The sequence below is a fragment of the Narcine bancroftii genome, chromosome 1, assembly GCF_036971445.1.
Source record: "Narcine bancroftii isolate sNarBan1 chromosome 1, sNarBan1.hap1, whole genome shotgun sequence".
NCBI classification, from domain to species: Eukaryota; Metazoa; Chordata; class Chondrichthyes; order Torpediniformes; family Narcinidae; genus Narcine; species Narcine bancroftii.
Window position 1 is genome coordinate 488,941,798 of NC_091469.1, and position 26,166 is coordinate 488,967,963.

General features: G+C 45.7%; 1 protein-coding gene across 3 annotated transcripts in view; it reads right to left on the reverse strand.

Annotated features, from left to right (window-relative positions):
* The window catches only part of cpsf1 (cleavage and polyadenylation specific factor 1), a 118,293-nt gene that overhangs the window by 51,292 nt on the left and 40,835 nt on the right, over positions 1-26,166 (reverse strand). For all 3 annotated transcript variants that reach the window (XM_069915091.1, XM_069915090.1, XM_069915092.1), the window contains 8 exons: positions 25,937-26,024; positions 24,025-24,147; positions 21,325-21,376; positions 20,885-20,979; positions 19,002-19,076; positions 16,970-17,050; positions 9,507-9,608; positions 6,874-6,984 (listed from right to left, as the gene is read on the reverse strand). In XM_069915091.1, the coding sequence (XP_069771192.1) occupies positions 6,874-6,984; positions 9,507-9,608; positions 16,970-17,050; positions 19,002-19,076; positions 20,885-20,979; positions 21,325-21,376; positions 24,025-24,147; positions 25,937-26,024 (727 nt within the window). The remainder of the gene's footprint in view (positions 1-6,873; positions 6,985-9,506; positions 9,609-16,969; positions 17,051-19,001; positions 19,077-20,884; positions 20,980-21,324; positions 21,377-24,024; positions 24,148-25,936; positions 26,025-26,166) is intronic.

A 26,166-nucleotide genomic window follows, 5' to 3' on the forward strand; every position in this document is an offset into this window, starting at 1 on the left:
TCATTTCCTGTTTTGCAGATATCTGGGGTGTAGCGCTCCCATCTTAATCCTCCAGGCCAGACTATCCTGTTGATTTGATCAGAAATCTCCATCGGGCACACAAAACTCAAAACGGTCAACCAGTTTACCTATCTCGGCTGCACCATTTCATCGGATGCAAGGATCGACAACGAGATAGACAACAGACTCGCCAAGGCAAATAGCGCCTTTGGAAGACTACACAAAAGAGTCTGGAAAAACAACCAACTGAAAAACCTCACAAAGATAAGCGTATACAGAGCCGTTGTCATACCCACACTCCTGTTCGGCTGCGAATCATGGGTCCTTTACCGGCATCACCTACGGCTCATAGAACGCTTCCACCAGCGTTGTCTCCGCTCCATCCTCAACATCCATTGGAGCGCTTTCATCCCTAACGTCGAAGTACTCGAGATGGCAGAGGTCGACAGCATCGAGTCCACGATGCTGAAGATCCAGCTGCGCTGGGTGGGTCACGTCTCCAGAATGGAGGACCATCGCCTTCCCAAGATCGTGTTATATGGCGAGCTCTCCACTGGCCACCGTGACAGAGGTGCACCAAAGAAAAGGTATAAGGACTGCCTAAAGAAATCTCTTGGTGCCTGCCACATTGACCACTGCCAGTGGGCTGATATCGCCTCAAACCGTGCATCTTGGCGCCTCACAGTTTGGCGGGCAGCAACCTCCTTTGAAGAAGACTGCAGAGCCCACCTCAGTGACAAAAGGCAAAGGAGGAATAACCCAACACCCAACCCCAACCAACCAATTTTCCCCTGAAGCCGCTGCAACCGTGTCTGCCTGTCCCGCATCAGACTTGTCAGCCACAAACGAGCCTGCAGCTGACGTGGACTTTTTACCCCCTCCATAAATCTTCGTCCGCGAAGCCAAGCCAAAGAAAGAATTCATCCCCAGATATTTCTAATCACCATTCTGTTCCTGTCTGGCCAATTTCTGCTGTTCTCTTTAACACCTCCTCATGCCTTAATCTTCCTCCTAGACTGGTTTTCCATTCCCTTTGTTTCTTGCAAGCCATTCTTTGTTCTGGTCTGGCCTGTGTCTCCTGTGCTACTCACCACCTCCTTCAGTTTGAGCATTCCTCCTAAATCGTTTTATGCATTTCCTCTCCCTATATTTGGGAGCAGACAATTTTGCTCAGCCAACTTTGCTTCATGCTGTGATTGCCACTTAATCACATTCCTCTTTTCCCCTGAACCATGCAGTAAATATACACTTATTAATTAATCATTTATTTCATAATGTTTTAACCCCTAGATTCCAACAGTTTACAGTTCAATCTCACCTCTCATTCCTCCAAGCTCTCTGGTTGCAGGCAACTCCCATAGTGTGCACAGAATCCAACATGCTTTGGTTCACCAGGCTTTGGTCTACCACTCAGGAAGGCTCCCGAAGGCTTGCAGAGAGAGACCCGCTGCTCCAGGATCTCCACAACTGAGACAACACCACTAGTCACCCCAATGTCCTGCCAATGAAACTCGCCCCATCAGGGCCCTCCAGATGACAACCTCTCTCCCCCAGGCCACCACAGGGTTCTCCCTTGCTCCTCTTACTCCAAGAGAAAGATCAGACTGACAGCACTTTCAGCCCTCACTTCAGTTCCAACCAGCTTTTCCTGCTTGTTTCAGCTATGACTGTTCAGTTTCTCTCTCTCTCTCTTGCCAAAACCCCCTCCTTCTCCAGAAAACAATAGGAGTTAGTCTTCTGCTACCTTTGTGTGCACTCTGTCTGCAAAGAGCTTTCAACAGCCAAAGTGTCTCCTGCTTGTTGCTTTAAATGCAACACTCCATTCATTCATGACTTCATTTCAATTAGCACCTACTTGTGAAATGTGCACAGCATTCTCCATAGTTTCTGTAAAGTCATCGAATATAAATTCTTCAGTATTTCAAATAAGATCTGTTTTAAAGTGTGTGTATGTATGTAACGTACTCTAATTTTACCAATTTATCCCCCAAATACATCTATAAATATTACATCACAATGTAAAAGAAGCGAATGCACTATTCAGAGAGGTGGGAATTACCATTCTTTAACCTACAACACTAAAGCCCTTAGTCTGTTCAAACTTAATGCTGCCAATTCTGGGAGTTTTCTGCATATACATTAGCAATGATATTTTATTCTTATAACAAGGGGTACACTTCAAAAATTATTCCATTAACTGAAAATGCTGTAGAACAATTTGATATTGTGAAAAATGCTACATAAAACCAAGTACTGGCTAGTCACTCATGTTCCAGGGAACAATGAATTGCAAGCCAGTTCATAGAATTGAATGGAAATTGTTATCACTTGACTTCCTCGAGTGTTTGCGGAGGTTTGGTACGACACCAAAAACTGTGGCAAACTTCTACAAATGTGTAACAGAAAGTGTGCTGACTGGATGCATCACAGTCTGGGATGGGAACACCAATATCCCGGAGTGGAAAGCCCGGCAAAATGTAGTGGACACAGCTCAGCATATCACAGGCAAAACTCTCCTCCTCAATCAAGAACATCTACGGGGATCACTGAAGTCCAAGAGCAGCAGCGATCATCAAGGATCCACACCAACTAGGACGCGCTCTGTCTCACTGCTGTCATCAGGAAAGGGGTATCGGTGTCACAAGCCTCACACCACCAACTTCAGGAACAGCTGCTCCCCCTCCACTCCTTCTTTTCTTTGGCTTGGCTTCGTGGACGAAGATTTATGGAGGGGTAAAGTCCACGTCAGCTGCAGGCTCGTTTGTGGCTGACAAGTCTGATGAGGGACAGGCAGACACGGTTGCAAGGGAAAATTGGTTGGTTGGGGTTGGGTGTTGGGTTTTTCCTCCTTTGTCGTTTGACAGTGAGGTGGGCTCTGCGGTCTTCTTCAAAGGAGGTTGCTGCCCGCCGAACTGTGAGGTGCCAAGATGCACGGTTTGAGGCGAGATCAGGCCACTGGCGGTGGTCAATGTGGCAGGTACCAAGAGCTTTCTTTAGGCAGTCCTTGTACCTCTTCTTTGGTGCACCTCTGTCTCGGGGGCCAGTGGAGAGCTCGCCATATAACACGATCTTGGGAAGGCGATGGTCCTCCATTCTGGAAACGTGACCTACCCAGCGCAGTTTAATCTTCAGCAGCGTGGATTCGATGCTGTCGGCCTCTGCCATCTCGAATACTTCGATGTTGGAGATGAAGTCGCTCCAATGAATGTTGAGGATAGAGCAGAGACAACGCTGGTGGAAGCGTTCTAGGAGCCGTAGGTGATGCCGGTAAAGGACCCATGATTCGGAGCCGAACAGGATTGTGGGTATGACAACGGCTCTGTCTTCGCTAATCTTTGTGAGGTTTTTCAGTTGGTTGTTTTTCCAGACTCTTTTGTGTAGTCTTCCAAAGGCGCTATTTGCCTTGGCGAGTCTGTTGTCTATCTCGTTGTCGATCCTTGCATCTGATGAAATGGTGCAGCCGAGATAGGTAAACTGGTTGACCGTTTTGAGTTTTGTGTGCCCGATGGAGATGTGGGCGGGTGGGGGGGGGGGGGCCGGTAGTCATGGTGGGGAGCTGGCTGATGGAGGACCTCAGTTTTCTTCAGGCTGACTTCCAGGCCAAACATTTTGGCAGTTTCCGCAAAACAGGACGTCAAGCGCTGAAGAACTGGCTCTGAATGGGCAACTAAAGCGCTATCGTCTGCAAAGAGTAGTTCACGGACAAGTTGCTCTTGTGTCTTGGTGTGAGCTTGCAGGCGCCTCAGATTGAAGAGACTGCCTTCCGTGCGGTACCGGATGTAAACAGCGTCTTCATTGTTGAGGTCTTTCATTGCTTGTTTCAGCATCATGCTGAAGAAGATTGAAAAGAGGGTTGGTGCGAGAACGCAGCCTTGCTTCACACCATTGTTTATGGAGAAGGGTTCAGAGAGTTCATTGCTGTATCTGACCCAACCTTGTTGGTTTTTGTGCAGTTGGATAACCATGTTGAGGAACTTTGGGGGGCATCCGAGGCGCTCTAGTATTTGCCAAAGCCCTTTCCTACTCATGGTGTTGAAGGCTTTGGTGAGATCAACAAAGGTGATGTAGAGTCCTTTGTTTTGTTCTCTGCACTTTTCTTGGAGCTGTCTGAGGTCAAACACCATGTCAGTAGTTCCTCTGTTTGCGCGAAAGCCGCACTGTGATTCTGGGAGAACATTTTCGGCGACACTAGGTATTATTCTATTTAGGAGAATCCTAGCGAAGATTTTGCCTTCAATGGAGAGCAGCGGATTCCCCTGTAGTTTGAGCAGTCTGATTTCTCACCTTTGTTTTTGTACAGGGTGATGATGATGGCATCACAAAGGTCCTGAGGCAGCTTTCTTTGTTCCCAGCAGAGCTTGAAAAACTCATGCAGTTTGGCATGCAGAGTTTTGCCGCCAGCCTTCCAGACCTCTGGGGGGGGATTCCATCCATACCTGCTGCTTTGCCACTTTTCAGTTGTTCAATTGCCTTATATGTCTCTTCCCAGGTGAGGACCTCATCCAGCTCTAGTCTTAAGGGCTGTTGAGGGAGCTGGAGCAGGGCGGATTCTTGGACTGAGCGGTTGGTACTGAAAAGAGATTGGAAGTGTTCTGACCATCGGTTGAGGATGGAGATCTTGTCGCTGAGGAGGACTTTGCTGTCTGAGCTGCGCAGCAGGCTTTAGACTTGGGGTGAGGGGCCATACACAGCCTTCAGAGCCTCGTAAAAACCTCTGAAGTCGCCAATGTCCGCGCTGAGCTGGGTTCGTTTGGTGAGGCTAGTCCACCACTCATTTTGGATCTCCCGGAGTTTGCGCTGAAGATGGCTGCATGCGTGACGGAAGGCTCGTTTCTTCTCTGGCCAGGATGGCTTTGCAAGGTGAGCCTGGTGGGCAGCTCGCTTCTTTTCCAGCAGCTCCTGGATTTCATGGTTGTTTTCGTCGAACCAGTCCTTGTTTTTCCTGGAGGAGAAGCCCAGTACCTCTTCAGTGGATTGCAGTATGCCAGTCTTCAGCTGATCTCAGAGGGTTTCAGGGGACGAGTCCGTGAGGCGGATTGCATCCTCGAGCTTTGCTTTGAGGTTTGCCTGGAAGTTTCCTCTCACTTTGACTGACTGCAATTTTCCAACATTGCTGGGGGCTTTACTGTTCCTGGACTTTGGCTTGAAGTGAAGGTTGAGCTTGCAGTGAACCAGCCGGTGGTCAGTGTGGCATTCCGCGCTGGGCATGACCCTGGTATGGAGCACATCTCGTTTGTCTCTTTCTCACACCAGGACGTAGTCCAGGAGGTGCCAGTGTTTGGATCGGGGATGCATCCAGGTAGACTTCAGGCTGTCCCTCTGCTGAAAAAGGGTGTTTGTAATGACAAGTCGCTGTTCTGCGCAGAGCTCCAACAGGAGGCGCCCATTATCATTGCACTTGCCGACGCCATTCTTGCCCAGGATTCCTGGCCAGGTTTCTGAGTCTTTGCCGATGTGAGCGTTGAAGTCGCCAAGGATGACAACCCTGTCGGCTGTAGGGGTGCGTTGAATGAGGATGCGCAGGTCAGTGTAGAACTTGTCCTTTTCTGCTGGTTCCGCCTGGAGGGTTGGAGCATAGACACTGATGAGGGTGATGCGACGCTTGTTTTGAAGGGGGAGTCGCATGGACATGATCCGGTCCGAGTGGCCTGTCGGGAGGTTTTCGAGTTTGGAGGCAATGGAGTTCTTGACCATGAAGCCTACACCAGATAGGCGTCGTTCATCCATAGGCTTGCCAGACCAGTGGAGTGTGTAGCCCGCGCCGCGTTCTTGGAGGCTGCCTACATCTGCAAGGCGGACTTCACTGAAAGCGGCTATATCGATGTCAAGTCTGAGGAGTTCATGTGAGATGAGGGCAGACCGATGTTCAGGTCGGTGGCTGTCAGCCTTGTCTAGCCTGGTTCTGATGTTCCAGCATGCTAGCTTGAGTTTGTGAGCATCTTTTGAGGGGGAGGACGTGGAGGGGGAGGACGTGGACCTGTCCTCGGGCCTGTGCAAAGGAGCTTTTAGGTGGAGTGCAGTGTGCGCAGTACTGGCACCACCCTTTACACCCATGGTTCGTGTGCCGTGGCCAAGCAAGCTGGGACGTGGCAGCGAGATCCTTGGGTCGTAAGTTTTATATCGGAGTGGCCTTCTCCTATGCAGGTTTCTTACCCAGGCTGGAGGGGCCTGCCTCCCCTCCTAGGTTGGACCATACCTGGTCGCAAATCACCTGTGGACATGGCCTAGGTAAGTTTAATTGGGTTCTCTAACTACCTCCGAGGTAGGTCAGGGGTTGACCAAGTCACACCCTTTCTTACTGCTGTGTAACTGGGGTGTAAAATGTAAAAAGCGAGGGGGAGGCGGTGGCCCCGGCCTCGGTAGAGCGAAGCAGGCGGAGGCCCCGGTCCGGGCAGAAAGGCGGCGGCGGCCCCGGTCCGGGCACAGGGAAGGCGGCGGTGGCCCCAGTCCGGGCACAGGGAAGGCGGCGGCGGCCCCAGCCCCAGTCCGAGCAGAAGGTAGGCGGCGGCGGCCCCGATCCGGGCAAAAGCGAGGGGGAGACAGTGGCCCCTGCCTCGGTAGAGCAAAGCAGGCAGAGGCCCCCGGTCTGGGCAGAAGCGAGGGAGAGGCGGCGGCCTCGGTCGATTCCTATACCCTCCGTCCGCAGCATCTGTAGACCTTCACGTTTCACTCTAATCATCCACTGTACATTGCTCTAGTGTAGCATTGAGTCATCAAATGATGGAAGTGTGGGGAGTATGCATGACAGGGAAACTTTAGGGTAGAAATGGGCTTACTCTGTATTCACACTTGATGGCTTCCATAAAATAACATTTTGATTCTCATGCAACACTTCAAAGAACGGAAACTGAAGAATCTGAAAACAAAGCCTACCATTGTCGAATCCTCACGACTTAAAATGAGGAAACCATGCTTCTTCACATCTTCCTCTGCGGTAAGATCTTTGGGCTCCTTCTCTGCCTTCTCTCCATCACCTGCTTGGTCCTGTGAAGAATTGTGAAGATCAGGAAAGGAGGGAAAAAAAAACCTCTTTGACAAGACACAATTCAAAATTTTTAGAAAGCCCTTCTGATGACCATTCTCCCAGTCCTGCAGGGGGGAAAAAAAATCTCAGGGTTGTAGTTTCTCTGACAATACATTTGAACATTCCCCTCCCAATAGCTGAACAGGTGAACAATGTATAGCACAGCACGGTTAGTGTAGAGGTCAGCGCATCGCTGTTACAGCGCCAGCATCAGTGGGAGAAAAACAGTCGAGGCTTTGAGCATCAAGTCTGGGTTGAAACGGCGACCATTCTTTTTCTCCCACTGATGCTGCTCGACCTGCTTGAGTTTCACCAACACATTGTGTTTAGCTTCAGATTCCAGCATCTGCAGTCTCCTATGTATTTCCAGTGGGCATTCTCGTGAAGCTCTTCTCCCCCCTCTCTAAAGCCTCCATGTTGTTCCTGTAATAGGTGACCAGAACTCAACATAATACTCCCAACTGTGGCTGAACTGAAGTTTTATACAGTTGCCAACTTTTATCCTTATTGCTCCAACCGATGCAGGCAACTCTGCCTTATAACTATTTTACCATCCACGCTACTTGTGTGGCACAACTTTCAGACAGCTATGAGCTTGCACCCCAGATCCCTTGATACATCAACACTTTGAAGAATCATGCAGGAACTTCGTTGCAAGTCTGGTCCATGCTGGAACTCCCAACAACAAACTTGACCATCTCTCTCCATGAACGCAGCCTGACCTGCTGAATCCTCCAGCTTCTTCTGTTCAATCTTTTTGCTTTATGCAAACGTTCATTATGAGGCTCCTTTTATACTTTAGTCTTCATGTCCTCATTACCCATGGCCTTGTGGAAACATCTAGTTTGCACTTAAACCAGCTCCCAATTGACAGCTTCTCCATGACTACTTCACCTGATCTCCTTTGATTCCAATCACTGAGATGAGTACTTCTACAATTGAGTATTTTCATCTTTTTTTCTCATCCTAAAACACCATAAGCCATAGGAGCAGAAATTCAGCCCATTAAGTCTGCCCTGCCATTCAATCATTTTCCCACTCAGCCCCACTACCCGGCCTTCTCCCCATAACTTTTGATGCCCTGGCTAATCAAGAACCTATCAATCTCAGCTTTAAATCCACCCAATGACCCGGCCTCCACAACTGCCTGTGGCAACAAATTCCAGATTCACACCCTCTAGCTGAAGAAACTCCTCTGCATCTCTGGTCTAAGTGGACTCCCTTCAATCCTGAAGCTGTGCCCTCATGTCTGAGACTCTCCCATCCTGAGAAACAGCCGTTCCACGTATCTCTGTCCTTTTCCAGAATTTCTGGAATTGCAGTTATGATCCAACACTATCCAAAGGCAGTACTACAGAATCAAGCTCCACTTGTACTGACTCATTCCATAAATACTAAGTGAGCATGTTGGGAATAACTACGCAAACCAAATTGTAGAACAAGGCCCGAAATAATTCCCTCACCATCCCTGCTCTCTGATATTGCTCCTTCTCCAACTATCTTGGCATTGGTGATGTGTTGTACTGTGTTGGGCTGATACGCTTCAAGAACGGGATTCCCCTTATCCTCACCTACCTACCAATCCACCAGCCTCTGGATTCAACATATTATCCTCCACACTTTCCTTCACCTACAGTAGACACATCTTCCCTTCTCCGCCTTCCATAGAGGCCACTTCCTGCATGACCCCATCATCCACTCATCCCTTCCCATTAATTATCCCCTCGGCACCTACCCCGGTGACCACAGGAAATGCCACACTTCCACCCACACATCCTCCCTCACCACCATTCAGGGCCCTAAATAGACCCTCCAAGTGAAGCAAAACTTCACTTGTGAATCTGCAGGGTTCATCTACTGCATCAGGTGCTCCTATTATGGTCTTCTGTACATCGGAGAAACTGGATGCAGACTGGGAGATCGCTTCACTGAGCACCTTCGCTCTGTCCGCATCAATGCTGGGGAACTCCCAGTGACCAACCATTTCAATTCTGTGCCCCACTCCCATGCTGAATTGTCCGTTCATTGCCTGATGCATTACCTAACCAGGGCCACACGTAAATTGGTGGAGCATCTAAATATCCATCTGGGCACTCTCCAATCGGATGGTCTCACCATCGACTTCTGTTAAACCACTCCCTGTTCTCCCTCCCTTCCCCATTCCTCGGTCTCCTTTCCTCTAGCTCTCCACCCCCTTCCATTTCCCTTCACAGAGCTATCCCTCCCTCCCCATGTTTCCTCCCTTATTTACCCATTACCTCTTGCCTGTGGGGCTGCGCTCCTCCCCCACCACTCCCTTCATCATTTTATTCAGCCTCCTACCTATACTTAGCTCATACCTTGATGAAAGGCTCAGGCCTGAAACGGTGGTTATATATCTTTACATTTGCTATATAAAGTACACTGTTCGACCTGGTGAGTTAAATAGCTCGTTAGTTCAAATGTAGAAGGCAAAAAAACAAATAATTATTTAACTACTTACCTTTGTGTTTGCCTCCTCTTTCTTATCAGAGCCAATCACCGTCCACATGTCATGACAGCCAGGAAGTTCAAAGGTTGTGACCACCTGGGCACGGATACTTCGCTGTTTGAAGAGACAAAAAAAGGCACAGGGTTAACTGGTAAGCTTGCTTTTCCTAATAATTAGCATGGAATGTCCTCTAGAAAACCTCACTCAAGGACGAAGGAAATGATCGTTGGCTTCAGGGCTGTGGTGTCTGCCCCTGCTCCTTCCATGTAAACAGCACTGAAGCTTCTCCCCACCCCCCCCCCCACCAAGTTCTTGGTGGGATGGTGGGGGGGGGAGGAACCTCGTCAATGCATGGAGTTAGACCAATTATGCTGATGTGACAGTCAAAAGACGGCACCGATGCTTCTATTTCTTCAGAAGACTCCCCTGCCTCTCAACAACCTCTACAGGTGAACCATCAAGAGCAGGCTCGCTGGATGCATCAAAGCCTGGGACGGGAGCTGCTCCGCTCAAGATGGGAAGAAACTGCAGATGGCGATGAATGCAGTTCAGTATATCACACAGAATTCCCTCCCTCCAATATTTAAATTTGCTGCCTTGGAATGGTTGCCAACATTCTATCGGGGAGAAGACTCAACAGGCTTAATAGCCATTTTGCCCTCCTAAATGAACCACACAACAGTGCTCTCACGTGACCCTTGCTTCGGACAATTTAACAGGTTTTCATTGTAACCCTATACTTTAAATTATGCTCTTTTTCTACTTTATACTGCTTTATAAATCTCAGTTCACTTGTGAGACTGCTCGCAGAAGAACCCTTCTTACTATACCAGGTATAGTGTAAGAAACAAACATTAGCTGCTGACCACCCATGGCTATTTTAAGGAACTACCTATGGAGGAGTAATTGAGCACGGGTCAGTCAGAGACAAATTATAACAATTGGTACAAATTTCTCTGGTCTGACAAATGTTTAATCCCAAACTCCTGTTATTCCCATGACCCAAAGGGAAACCCAGGGCTTAGATTCCTTGCAAATGAAGGCATCGCACTGTTGCAGCAACTCAAGACTGGGGAAGGCAAAGGGCCCGAATAGGAGATGCAATGAGGTGATAGAGTCCAGAGGCAGTAGTTAAACAATGAATCACCGTTTTAATATCAAAGTTTTGCTTTAATGAAAGCTTGCTACAATAAACAAAAGAGTACATAACCTATTTTAGAGGGAAGAATAAGTCAAGGTGACAAGGAAAAAATAAGTCTGCAGGTACAAAAGACAACCATTTCTTAGAACAAACACAATACCACATCCCTCGATGAAGGACTCAAACCCAAAACATTGGCTATGCATCTCTGTCTTTGCGATATAAATGACACTGTTTGACCTGCTGAGTTTCTCCAGCGTCGTGTTTTTAAATGGTCTTCCACAGTGCAAAGCTGAAGATAAAATGTATCCTCTGGAAATCCACTACTTGTCAAAGGGTTGGTCAGGTAACAGGTCTATCCTTGAGTGTTTACAGACTTTACCAATTATCTCTGGTATAGTCCTGGTAATCCCAAGCTTTAATGTAGCACCAGTAGCACCAGGGTCCGCAATAGTAATGTCTCACTATAGCAGATAGTTGCTGGGTGCAAACTGATAAGAAAGCCATGGAGCCAGAAACAGCCCAACTCAATCCCAACCACGATTCCTTTCTGAACATGTCCCATTTTTCTGTCTTTCGTCCATCTCCCTCTAAACCACACACGTCAAACTCAGGCCCGCAGGCCAAATTTGGCCCGTGATATAATTATATTTGGCCCACAAGATCATATCAAATATGTATTAGAGCTGGCCCGCTGGCTGCCGCCCCAGTATAGCACATTCACAGCTAATACTACAAATCCCAGAATGCTTTGCAAATGCATTGGCGTCGGCCCGTCAGCCCGCTAATCGCCCCCACCTCCTCTCTTTCATTAGTATCTGCGACCTGTCGCCTAACTCACACGTAATAAACCCCTTATGAAAAATGGCCAAATGAAAGACAGAAAACAGGACCTTTCAACACAGGTGGGAGGCAAACTCTGACCCCAGAGTTTGATGAACTTGCATCCAAGAAGAGATGCCAAGTATCTGGTTTAGACCCAGGTGCATCAGAGTAAATCACAGTGGAGCAAGCTAAGCTTGGATTCATATTTTCTTTGGTCAACTTTGGACTGTTCATAGTTGAAAGATTGGATTTTCATTGAAGCAAGTTGTTTTTTTTTGACTTATTGGCTTGTGAAAAAAATACATTTAAAAGGAGCTTAAAGTCTAGAGAAAAATATTATTTATTGAATATTTTATTTCTCATTTGTTAATGCTTCTTCTGGAAAGAGTTTAACCAAAACTATTATTAAACATTTATTTTAAGAAGAAAAAGTTTAACGTTACATATGTTGAAAGAAGAGAAAACATGCAGATGTTGTGGAAAATGTTCAATAAATATTTAGTTTGGCCCACGACTTAGTCCAAGTTTTTAATTTTGGCCCTCTGTGAGTTGGAGTTTGATACCCCTGCTCTAAACCCTTCCTATCCATATAGACTTCCAAATGTCTTTCTAAACTATGTAATTGTAGACTTCCAAATGTCTTTCTAAACTTTGTAATTGTAGACCTCCAAATGTCTTTCTAAACTTTGTAATTGTAGACTTCCAAATGTCTTTCTAAGCTTTGTAATTGTAGACTTCCAAATGTCTTTCTAAACTTTGTAATTGTAGACTTCCAAATGTCTTTCTAAACTTTGTAATTGTAGACTTCCAAATGTCTTTCTAAACTTTGTAATTGTAGACTTCCAAATGTCTTTCTAAACTTTGTAATTGTAGACTTCCAAATGTCTTTCTAAACTTTGTAATTGTAGACTTCCAAATGTCTTTCTAAACTTTGTAATTGTAGACTTCCAAATGTCTTTCTAAACTTTGGAATTGTAGACTTCCAAATGTCTTTCTAAACTTTGGAATTGTAGACTTCCAAATGTCTTTCTAAACTTTGTAATTGTAGACTTCCAAATGTCTTTCTAAACTTTGTAATTGTAGACTTCCAAATGTCTTTCTAAACTTTGGAATTGTAGACTTCCAAATGTCTTTCTAAACTTTGTAATTGTAGTTCCACCCTTTGTGTGGAAAAAACATGCCCAACAGGTCCTTTTTAAATACTTTTTCACTCAACTTAAATCTGTACCCTCTAGCTTTCAACTCTCTTGCCCTGCAAGGAAGGTTGTGTCCATTAACCATACATGGGAGTATACGAACCTTTATGAGGTCAACCCTCAGCCTTCTTTGTTGAAGGGAAAATAGCCCCAAGCCCGTTCTCCAATATCCTTGCAAATCTTTTCCACTCCTCTCTACCTGAATGACATCTTTCCTAGAGCAGGGCGACCAGAACTGTGTACAATATGAAGTGCGAGCTCACCAACAACCGTCATATGACATCATGCACTGCAAACACCTTCTCCATTCTGTCTCCCTGCACTATCACTTTCAGTGAACTTTGCTCCTATACCCCTGGGTTCTCTGTTCTACAACATGCACCAAACTCCTGTCATGCATTGTCTGGCCTTGGTTTAAGTTCCCAAAGTGCCCACTTCACACTTTTTCCAAATTAAACTCCATCTGCCTTAGCCAACCTTCACCACCCACTATACCACCATGTGGAAATAGGAAAGTTCTAGCTGGTGTGGAAATACCACTGGATGAAACTAAAGTGAAATACTGGAGTGGCTGGAAATGCGAAGACCAAGCAAGTTCGACATGTCCCTGTTATCCCTCAATAACATCCACAGGTGCACAACCAATAACAGGCTTGCTGGTTGCTCCGCAGCGTGGAATGGGAGCTGCTCTGCTCAATATCGGAAGAAGCTGCAGAAGGTGATGACTGCAGCTCAGTACATCATACAAACTTCCCCTCCTTCATGGACTCCATCTACATCTCCTATTTGGGGCAGCACAATGCTAATTCAAATCTGCCACTGTCTCTGCTTGTAGGTTCTCCCTGTGTCTCCGTGGGTAATTGAGCAGCATGGGCACGTACCAATAGGCTTAAAGGGATCAGGAATGAACCCCATATCACTGCTTGGTGCTTAACTGATCTTCCTTTTCATTGTAATCCTATCCTCAATAAATTGTACTCTTCACACTGCTGAATGAGTGTTAGAGATCACCTGTTATTCTGTTCTCATAGTACTAGCTCTTTTGTGACAAATGGACCAAGAACTTGTGTACAAGGACCGAGGTTGGAAATATTACACAGCTCACTTGGAAAAGAAAGCGTAACACAGTTAAACCCCTGTTAACCGGAATTCAAGCAACCAGCAAAATAAATAAATAGGTAAAAAATAGGGAAGTTTAAAATTGGCGCGCCTCGCCATTAGTTCACCAATCCACGCAACTGTAAAATTCACTTATCCGGCACCTACCAATCCCCAGAGGTACCAGCTACTAGGGATGTTACTCTATTGGGAATTACTCCTCTTTGCCTACCACAATCCAAATGAAATGAGACTTTCTTTCCACAGATGCTAGCCAACCTATTGAGTAGCATCCTCTGCTTTTAGGCTTGAATTTAAAAATGAAATAGGCTGCCTACCTATCGACTCCTTCAGGCTCCAAGGGCAGTCTTCCAACCTCAGTGGCTCATCCACAGAGCGGATGTAGGCACCACATTTGCATCCAATCCTCTCCCATACATGGGAATTTTCATTTCACCCAGTGAATTAGCACCCATTAGTCTCCAATGTAATCAGGACATGTAACTGAAAAGTCACGTTACCTGGGAAAGTAAATCTATGGGACCAGTTAAACGAGTTGAATCCATTGAGAGCTACATTGGCAAAGTAAGGAACTGTAAGGAAATTAGGGCGACAGTGGTAGAAATTTTTAAAATGTGATTAAATTCAGAAATCACTGTAAGACAAGCATGGCAGGAGAATTGGGGTATGGCCATGCAACTGCAGAACAGGGGAGTTGATGATAGCTACTGGAATCTAGTAACTCTATCTACAAAAAGCCACAGCAAGTATCACAGCTGACAGAGTCGATGAGTTGGAGCCAGTCAGACACTGTAATGCTTCAGGGAGAGGGATTGTTACCCTAGTCATTTGGTTCTTCTGGATTGGTTGGTCGAGAGCCACAGCAGTGCAGGATGATTAGTGTTAGGTCTGCTTTGTTCATGAATGAGTGAGTCAAACACCAGACTGAGTCGAAATCAAGGTTCTTGGTTCTTTATTGCCGGATTGTAACACTTGCAACTAACAGTGTTAGTTGGAGAAGGCGCATTCTGCCGTTATCAGCAAGTGGTGTCTTTTATATACATTAGGATACGTACTTAGTAAATGATCATACCATGACATTGTCCAATGAATAAACTGTTGCTGTCCCTCTCTGCTAGCCTCCTGCACATCAATTTGTCATCCCCACTCTTATCTTGAGAGTACAAGGTCACAACTGCATCTTGTTACGGCCCAGCACTGGGTGACTCCCTCTACATTCCCAGCTCATGATGTTTTTACCTAACATTAGTGAAGTGGATATGTGGACCAAGGGGGCTTTGGGGGAGGGTGGTGAGGAAGAGGAGAGGAGGGGAGCCCAAGGGTGGTGCATTTAGTGCAGAAAAGAGCAAAGTAAGGTAGAAGAGGAAACTCCACAGTCGAGGAGACTATTAAAATTGTCAGAGAGAAAGGGAAAGATGTGATGATATCACAGTGAAGTTGAGAAAGAAGGAGACATCACAGTGAAACAACCAGCCACTTACATCAGCCTCCTTTGGTCTCAGTTTATTTTCATCAATCATCTTTACCACTCACATTAAACAATCAGCCTGCATTCCTTTAGAAACTGGAGGAAACCCCCACGGTTGCAGGTAGCTCTAATATAAATCAGTGATTTCAGTGAAGGAATGGAACGTAGATCCCTAAATTTGCAGGCTGGGGAGTGGGGGTGGGGGGAGGTGGTGGGATTATAAAATGTGAGCAAGGTTCCAAGAGGCTGCAGGGGGACCTGGACAGATTTGGAGAGTGGACAGATGTGTGACAGATACAGTCTTAACATAATGAATAGGAGGTTATCCACTTTGGTAGCCAGCAGATTACCACCTGGATGGTAATAAATTTGAAAAAGGGAAGCTGCAGTCATGGTGCATCGATCACAGCAGCAGACCAGCAAGGGCCTCAGCTGCTGAGGGACCAACACAGCCAGCAGGCAACTTGCGGTCGGGGAACCCGCACAGGCTGCTCGAGACTGGCTCACGGGAACTAGGTATCAGAGCCGGGATTCAAGAAGGTGCTGAGGGCAAGAGGGCTCCCAAAGGGCTTCAGATGTTGAAGGCTTCCTGATCGTATCAGAGGCTTGGATCTGGAGCTCGGGTCGCCATGAGTGCGGCTGCAGAAGCGCTGGAGTCAAATCCACAGCACTCAATGACTGAAGGGATTCTATTTCTCCCGTGTTTTCAGAAGTGCCAGGCGACCCTAAATGGTAACTCTTTATCTGCCTTATGGCAAGCAGAAGGCAATTTTATTTTATGCAATATTACATGTACTGTAATACTACATGACAATAAAGGAACCTTGAATATTAATCAGGATAATTACGGAATCAAAGGATATCGGCGAGTGGGGAAAAATGATGCTTAGCTAGATGAAAGTACTGCCTCACAGCAAAATTAACCTGTGTTCAGTCCTGCCCTCTGGCACGACCTGTGTAGTTTCTACACCCTCTCCGTTATCACAATGGGTTTTACCCCACGTACCAAAGTCATACAGGTCACCAGATTGCTGTAAATCACCCCTAGCATGTGGGTGAGTGGTTGAATAATTGGGGAGTTGATGTGGATGTGGGAAAATAAACATGGGATTGATACAAAATTAGTATAAATGAGTTGTTAATGTCAGTGCAGACTGTTTTCATGCTCTCTGTCTATTATCAAATGTGGATATTTTTCTGTATTGCACAGATTGTTTCCATTTCTCTCCTTTGAAAATGCATCTTGAATTCAGCTTTTTGGACCATCAATAAGTAGAGATTCTAACCTGGTCAGTAGGAGAAAAAAATTCTTAGGGTTGCATGTGTGTTCTCTGACAACAGACATGAACAAAGATGACCTTTTTAAATATTAGAGTGGGCATGGGCAAGGGGTAAATAGCCAACTCCTGCTTTTATTTCTTACGATCTTGGAGACGGATGCCAATCACACTATAACAAGGTCAGCTACCTTGACTCAATCTCCTTTCATTCTCCACCCATCCAGTCAGATCACGAGGCTCTATCTAAATAATCTCAGTAACAGCTTATGGGAATACATGCAATTTTATAAGGCAAGGGAACATTGATGAGATGAGAGGTGAGTACTGATTCAAGCTGTACTTACAAGATAACAGATGCAGAGACAATTGCCAGGGCCTACATGTTACTGTATAAAGCTTTGTCAGTGTCTTAAGGTGATACTAGGTGGCTGAGGACAGCCCATTACCTGTAAAACGGAGAGGGCACCATTCTTTCCATATCCTGAGCATACAACTATCTCCAAGTCAGGTTCTGGGTTATTCTGAAACTAAAGAGGAAGGAAAGGTCAAAAACAGAACACAAGAAAGAACACGTGTTTAACTCGCACTTAGAAACACGGCGTGATGTTTCTTTCCTGCTGTTATCAGATTCCTGGATGAACCCTTTGTACCAATTGGTCTCTCTCTGTAACTGCACTATTGTACCGTTTCTTACTTGTTCTACCACGTGGGAGATGTCCACTGGTCTGGCCGCAAAACAACTGCTATCACTGCATCTTGGTACATGTGACAATAAACTTAATGCATCTCTAAGTATCTTGCTACTGCCATCAAGAAAGAGGTAGAGGTGTCACAAAGCTCATACCACTAGGTTCAGGAATAACTGGTACCCCTCCATCATCAGTCTCACAAATAGATGCAGACTCATTTAAAGTCATTATTTATTAATGAAGTTCTGTATTTCCACTCAGTTTGTTTTCATTTCTCTTTCGTATTCAAATCTTTAGACATACAGCACAGCAACAGGCCATTTCAGCCCAATTTACACCCAATTAACCTACACCCCAGGTACGTTTTGAACAGTGGGAGGAAACCAGTCTCTGGGGAAAACCCACGCAGATACACGCAGATAGAGGGAGAACATTCAAACTCCTTATAGACAGCACGGGATTTGAACTCCAGTCCCCATCACTGGCACTGTAAAGGCCACTAGGCCAACCATGCCACCCTAATAGAAATTTTGCCTGGCCTGCAGGAAAAAGAATCTCATGGTTGCATGTGATTGCATGGATGGGAAGCAGCTGCGCCTGTCTTGTGGCACCTGTACCTCTTTCCTGATGGCAGCAGCAAGAACAGAGCGCGCGCTGGGTGGTGTGGATCCTTGATGATTGCTGCTGCTCTCCGACGGCAGCGTTCTCTGTAGGTGTTCTTGATGGTGGGGAGGGCTTTGCCTGTGATGTCCTGAGCTGTGTCCACTACCTTTTGGAGGGTTTTTCGCTTGGTGTCCCCATACCAGACCGTGATGCAGCCGGTCAGCACACTTTCCACCACACAACTGTAGAAATTTGCCAGGGTTTCTGGTGTCACACTCCTGAGGAAGTAGAGGCACTTAGATGCTTTCTTCACGATGCCATTGGTGTGTTGGGTCCAGGAAGGATCCTCTGAGATAGTGATTCTCAAGAACTTAAATGTGCCCACCCTCTCCACCTCTGATCCCCCAATGATCTCTGGATCGTACACCTCTGGCTTTCCCTTCCTGAAGACTACAATCAGCTCCTTAGTTTTGGTGACATTGAGTGCGAGGTTGTTGTTGGTGCATCATTCAGCCAAGTTTTCAATCTCCCTCCTGTAAGCTGACTCATCCCCTTCCTCTATACAACCCACTACCGTGGTATCGTCAGCAAATTTTTAGATGGTGTTATTGTCGAACTGAGCCACACAGTCGTAGATGTAAAGTGAGTAGGGGAGGGGTTAAGAACACAGCCCTGTGGTGCTCCGGTACTGATGGAGATTGTGGAGGAGAGGCTCTTCGCATCCTCAGTGATGGTGGTCCGGTGGTGAGGAAATCCAGGATCCAATTACGCAGTGGGGTGTTGAGCTCCAGTCTTAGAGTTTGCTGATCAGCTTTGAGGGGATGATGGTGTTAAATGCTGAACTGTAGTCGATAAAGAGCCTCCTGATGAATGCATCTTTATTGTCCAGGGTTCCAGGCCTTTGTGTAGAGCCGTAGATTCTGGCTTCCTATTCCACTAAAATCAGTGAGACTGAGTGGCAAACACAAGCGCATTGCAGCCAAATGGTCAGCTGTCACTCACGTAAGCAATTGGTGGTTGCAGATGCATCACTGTGCCAACCATTCCCTCCTCTCTACCCTCATTGGGAAGGGGACTCTTAACTTTCTTGCAGGTAGTAAAATGTGTTCCAAGACATTACACTGCCATTAGACACAGTTACGATCTGCTACGTTTTTAACTACCCTTGCAACCAATTCTCACTCACCTCTTCAGAAAGAAAAGCAGGTTCTCCCATCGAAGCCGTTACACAAGGCCCAATGTTCAATATACTGTCGCAGACCTGCAGGAAGACAATAGACAACAGGGTAGCTTGAACTCTGAAGCATTTTCACGACATAATTAGAAAAAGGCTTTTCCAGATCAGATTCTAGCTTAAAGACCACACTAAGCCATGAAAATGGATGGCCAGAGGCTTTATCCCAGGGCTGAAATGGCTTAACATGAGGGTGCATAACTTTAAGGCGCTTGGGAGTAAGTACAAGGGGATGCAAGAGGTATGTTTTTCATATAGAGAGTGGCACCTGCAAGGTATGTGATGCCAGTAACAGTGGTGGAGACAGGTACAATAGGATCTTTTCAGAGACAATTAGATAGTGTAAGGTAAAACATCATGAGATGGGAATGTGTAGGGAGTTACCCTGTACAGGGCAGTAACAAGAAGGGGAGGTGTCCTTGTACTCCTGTTAGGTAAAACATCATGAGATGGGACCGGAGAAGGAGTCACCCAGTACTAAGGAGTAACAGAATGCATCCTTGTACTTACAAGATAAGAGAGACATTGATGGATTGAGAGGCAGGAAGCTAGCAGGGAAAGGATAGCAACAGTTTAAGAGAGACATTGATGGATTGAGAGGCAGGAAGCTAGCAGGGAAAGGATAGCAACAGTTTTAGTCATTGGACAAGTAATGATATGATGATGTTCTAAGCACGTATCCAAGGGTATAAAAAATCACCATTTTGCTGATAACGGCAGAATGCATTCTCCGACTAACATGGTTAGTTGCAAGTGTTACAATCCGGTAATAAAGAACAAAGAACCCTGATTTCGACTCAGCCTGGTGTTTGTCTCACTCATTCATGAACAAAGCAGACCTAACAATAGGTACATGGAACTGAAAGAAATGGAAGGTTTTAGCAGTACAGAAATTCTATGCCGTTGTTCGATTACGGTATATGCCGGTGTTTAGGACAACTCATGTATACGATGACCCCTCCCCACCCCAGAATTTCTACCTAAAATGTTGGTTTTGAATGATACCCTTGGACTAAGATGACCCCCCACTACCCTGGGCTTCCTTCCAAAAATTCTACCGCTTACCACTGACCGGTGGACGTTGTTAAAGCCAAATCACAATATTTTAATAATAAATGATCATGTAAAGGTTTAAAGTTTATTTGGATATTTTAAAATAAACCACTGTCGACTCCTGTAACAGGCTGTTTAAAGCCTGGACAGAGCAGACGGCAGTTGGACTGTGTGGATGGGCCCTGTGGAGGAGCGCTGAGACTTCACAAATAACTAGCAACATGAGCAAGATTGCGTCGGAGCTGGCGGGATGATGGTGATGAGGCTGAGACTTTGTTGTAAAGATGAGAATTTTATGATCATTATCTCATCTTCATATGAGATGACCCTAATCTTAAGGTGAAAATTTTAAGTTTCGAAGTTTGTCCTCTACAACAACATATATGGTAGTTATTACATTAGCATAATGCTGTGGGGCAAAGGGCCTGTACAAGGGCTGTAGATTTCTATGCTCTACATTAACATATAATACAGCCTTTAGGACCAATCATAAAACAAGATGTAGGAGAAAGCAGGCCATTCAGCCTATCAAGTATGATCTGCAATTCCATCACAAGCTGATCCTCCCACTCAGCCCTACTCCCCAGCCTTCTCCCCATAACCTTTGATAACCTGACTATACAGATAACCTATCAATCTCTGCCTTAAATACACCCAGCCACTCAGCAAGTTAAATGACTGCTAGGGTGTATTTGGTAGTGCGGGCTTGTGGCCAGAGGGGCCTGTTACCATGCTGCATCTCTCAAACAAAACAGTAAAAGAGTGACCAAAAATCATCTTACCTCAAAGGAATAGGTGGCCAGCTGAGTGCCTGATTGGGCCTCATTTCCATACACTTCAATCTCATCCATGTCGTCCAGAAGAGCCACATCACCAGCTGGATTGTTAAAAAGAATAACCAGCAAGTTACAATCTATCTGCTCTCTTCCTTTGCAGCTTCCTGCATCACTCTAGCCCACTCACCCAACAGTGGCACATGTCACTCTGTAGCAGTAGGTGTGAACGTTAGGGCTCAAGGCATAGGCTAGAGATGGTGGAATAGGAGAACCAGCATTCTCTGTCTCCAGTGGATGAGGAAATGGATGCCTTCCAAAACAGACAGAGTCCACCACAACTTTGCACCATGAATGCAATAGATAGGTGACCATGCCAGCTTTATTCAGTTACTGATGATGGACAACCACTTCTCAGTCACATAACAGAAGCCCAGGGAGATACTCACCAATCCAGCCTGCGGACAAATCCAAACGCTTCTTTTTATTGGGTGGTTCGTCCTGCAGAACAAAACAAACGAAAACAATCAGTGATACTGGCCCAGAAAACAATCTGTATTTCCTATATCATTGTCCAAAATTTCCCTGTTAGCAGTCCGCACACTACCTTAACCTTTGCACAATCTTTGCATCCTCCCTGGCCACAGGGGAGGTATCGGATGATAGGAAAATGGCAAATGTTGTCCCCTTGATTAAAAAATGTAATAGAGAAAATCCTGGTAACAACCAGTGAGGCTTAGGTCAGTGGTGAGTAAACTATTGGAGAGGATTCTTAGGGAAAGGATTTACGAGCATTTTGAGACAAGTAGTTTTCTCAGGGATAATCCGCATTGCTTTGTGAAGAGTAGGTTCTGCCTCACAAACCTAATTTAAATTTTGGGGAAGTAGTAAAAGAAACTGATGTACGTCGAGCAGTGGAGGTGGAACGCATGGATTTTAGTGAGGCATTCGACAAGATCTCCCATAGCAGACTCGTTCATGAAGCCAGGAGGCATGGATCCATGGAGCCTTAGCTGTGTGGATTCAGAATCGGCTTGCCACCAGAAAGCAGAGGGGAGTAGTCGACGGAACGCATTCTGCCTGGAGGTCAGTGATGCATTTTGAAAAGTCAAACTTGAAGGAAGAGCACATGGTTAATGGCAAGACTTTTAACAGTTTGCAAGAACACAGGGACCTTGGGGGCCAAAACCCTAGATCTCTCAACGTCGCCACACAGGTTGATTGGGCAGTTAATAAAGCTTATGGTATGCTGGCCTTCATAAATCGAGGGATTGATTTCAAGTCATTAGCTAATGTTGCAGATCTATAAAAAAAACTCTGGTTAGAACAGACTAGGAATATTGTGTTCAGTTCTAGTCACCTCGTTACAGGAAGGATGTAGAAGCTATGGAGAGGGTGCAGAGATTTACTAGAATGTTGCCTGGATTGGAAAACAAGATTATCAAAGCTAGGTATTTTCTCTTTGGAGTGTAGAAGGATAAGAGGTGAGTACAAGATTATGAAAGGCAGAGATAAAGTGAACAGGCAACACCATTTTCCAGGGGCAAGAGAAGCAAACGCCAGAGGATATCAGTACAAAGTGAGGTAAGAGAATTTTAGGGGAGACGTCAGGGGGCAAGTTTTTTTTAAATAGAAAGAGTAGTGAGTGCCTGGAATGCATCGCCAGGGGAGGTGGTGGAGACTGGTACAATCGGGACATTTAAAAGACTAAGACTTGAACATGGATGCAAGAAAAATGGAGGGTTATGGGTGTGAGGTTTAGTTTGTTGAGTAGGTTTATGTAGGTCCTCACAACATCGATGGCCGAAGGATCTGTACTGTGCTATCATATCTATGTTCTAACCCTCATTGGGAAAAGTACATCGCCCTCTGTGACTGGGTCCAAGTGGCCACTATCCAAAGCCATTCTGAACACAGGGTATTAAGTTCAAGCAGTGAGAAGAGATGGGTTTCACAAGCAGTTCAGCAAGTCCACTCTCTAGCATGTATATAGCAGTAAAAAGTAGACTAGCAGATCAATTAGTGCATAGCAAGGCCAGCATGAGAGCATATTTGTGAGGTCCATGCAGGAGCCTGATGGCTGCAGAGAAGAAACCATCTTTGAACCTATTGGAGCACAAATTCACACTCTTGAATAAACTCAACAGGAGAAAGGAGAAGAGAGGATAGCTTGGGTGAGATGGGTCCTATGGTCTGTTGGCTGGCTTTCTGAGGAGGGAGGAGGCGTAGATGGAGTCCATGGAGGGGAGGGAAGTTTGGTTGATGTTCCAAGCTGCATTCACTACTTTCTGCAGCCTCTTCCGATCTTGAGCAGAGCAGCTCCTGTCCCATACTGGCATGTATCCAGCAAGGGTGCTTTTGACAATGCTCCTGTGGAGGTTGTGCAGGGAGAAGAGGAACATGCTAAACTTCTTTAGCCTAAGAAAGGACAAGCATTGGTGTGCTTTCTTGATCATCATGTCAATGTGGTTGGCCCAAGTTATACTCTCTGGTTTATAAAGCATCCAATTTAAGGTTCTAAGGACACCCAGAAAGACGAGCTTTTCTTTAATTTCCCATGGATTTCAAATTGACGTTTACACTAATTGAAGAACTGACAGAGCCTCTAAGTGATAAGATAGGCTAGTGTCTAAACAAAAATGAACACCAGTAATTACTGGGACCACTAAACGTAGCAGTTAAATAGGGAAAAAAAGGCCAATTCAAAGAAAGACCTTTTGTTGCACATTTAAACGAGTTAATATAAAATTGAAAAAATCTTTGATAACCATGGCATTAAACTCGACTAAAGGTTACATGATCAGCGCAATGCTATTACAGCCCCAGTGAGCCAGGTTAGAATTTGGCATTGTGAAGAGTTTGTACTTTCTCCCAGCGTCTGCGTGGGATTCCTCCCGGAACTCCAGTTTCCTCCCACCCTTCAAAACAGCCCAGAGTTGTAGGTCAATTGTGTATAATTGGGCGGCCTGGGCTTGTGGGCCAAAAGGGCTTATTACAGTGGTGTATGTCTAAATTTTTTAAAATTAAATTAAAAATTCTAAACTGTAGAAATTTGTTCCATGTGGATGCCAAATAATCAAGTCAGTGAGTAAAATCTCATGAACAAACCCTGACAGAAAAGGTAAATTACAGTATAATGCATTTAATACCTGTTTCTCCCGATCTTTTCCAACATCCATTGGAGGTTCTTGCAATTTCTCAGTATATCTAAGTAAAAGGGAGTTCCCCAAGCGGGATCCTAGGAACAGATAGCCTGGCTCCAGGGTGGTCATCTGTGAACACAGAATTAGTTTAACCCAATGCTTTGGCAAGGTGACATCTTAAAATATGCCTCATTCAACTTTCAGGGATCGCAATGAGGGTGTCCATTGTTCTATCCAACTTTTTCTTAAATATTAAAATCAAACCTGCAACTACCACTCCAGCCGGAAGCTCATTCTACATCCCACCACCCTCTGAGTAAAGAAATTCCCCCTCATGTTTCCCCTAAATTTTCCTCCTTTGACCTCAATCTTGTTTGAATCTCCCCCACTCTCAATGGAAAAAGCTACGCTCCAGGGAATAAAGTCCCAGCCTGCTCAACCTTTCCCTGTAACTCAAACCCTAAACCCCGGCAACATTCTCGTAAACCTCCTCTGCTCGCTCTCTCTCTCTATTCTGTTTATATCCTTTCTGTAATTCAACGGCCAAAACTGCACACAATATTCCAAATTTGGCCTCACCAATGCCTTATTCAACTTGGCATCCCAACTCCTGCATTCAATACTCTGATTTACAAAGGCCAACATAACAAATGCTTTCTTCAACACCCTTTCAGCATTGCACTAACCACTACGGTAACCATGTTGCCCTTTTACTGCACAGAGACAGGCCCTTCCCACCAACACATCCATACCAATCAAGTTGCTCATCTGAGCTAGTCCCATTTGCCTGCACTTGGCCCATATTCTTCCCTGTCAATAAAACAGCACAGGAACAGGCCTTTCGTACCATGTGTCTGTGCTGAACAAAACGCCCAAATCAAAGTAAAACTCTGATGCCTGCACCCGATCGCTATCCCTCCATCCGCTGCACATTCACATGTCTTTCAAGAACCCCTGTAGACACTTCCACTCCTGGATGTTGCTTAAGGCACCTACCACTCTGTAAAATATTTTCCCCGCACAAATTCCACCCCCTCCCACCTTAAACACACATCCTCTAACGTTTGACTCTTGCCCTTGCAAAAAGATTCTGACTGCCCACATATCTGCTTTTTAAACGTTGTCATTGTCTCCCATCTCTGCACCTTTTACTGGCAGCTCGTTCCATATGCCCACCGCCCTCTGCGTGAAGAACTCGGCCCTTAGATCTCTAAGTAATTTCACACACCATTATCACACTGACATGTCTGTTCACGGCCTCATGCGCTGCCAAATCGATGCCACCCGCAAATTGGAGGAACAACACCTCATATTCCGCCTTGCCAATCTCCACCAGAGGGTATTACATAGAACTTAGAAGACAACAGCACAGTACAGGCCCTACAGCCTTCGATGTTGTGTCGACTTCTATATTCCTTCCAAAAAAAAACTAAACCCTCAATTTTTCTTTCATCCATGTGCCTGTCTAAGAGTCTCTTAAATGCCCCAGCCACCTCCTCCACCACCCCGGCAAGGCATTCCAGTCCCCCGCAACTCTGCGTAAAAGAAATTACCTCTGATGTATCCCCTAAACATTCCTCACTTTGTACAGATATTGACTTCTAATTGAAAGTCCATTGAAATTGTCTTCTCCAATTTCAGTTAATCCAGTATCTCTGCCTCCTTCCTCCAGCTTCCCACCCCCTTCACTTCCTTTTCCTAGCAGAGAGCTACCTTGTTTGGCCCTTCTGCTCTCTCCCCCACTTCTCTTCTACCCTCCCACTCTGTCCACCTCTAACCTCTTACTTGTTAGCCAGTGCTTCTCCCCCTTCCCTTTCCTCCCTCCTTTTTATTCAGCCGTCTACCTGGTTTGACCTATTAATATGTAACAAGGGGCTCAAAGAGAAGAAAAAATTACAATAAATGTGTTAAAACTTACACAAGTAGTGAGAACACTGGCTGCTGCCTTGTCAAAGTGGAAGGCACGGACACTCCGCATTCCATCAGTTATCAAGGTCAGCACGTAGCTGTAGGGATCAAACAATCACATCTTAGATAGTGCAATTAGGGCCACCAGCCCATGAAACCTGCTCCTCCATTAAAGGTGATCATGACTGACCTCGACTCTTGCCCACCACATCTACACCATCCAAAGGGAACCCATCCACG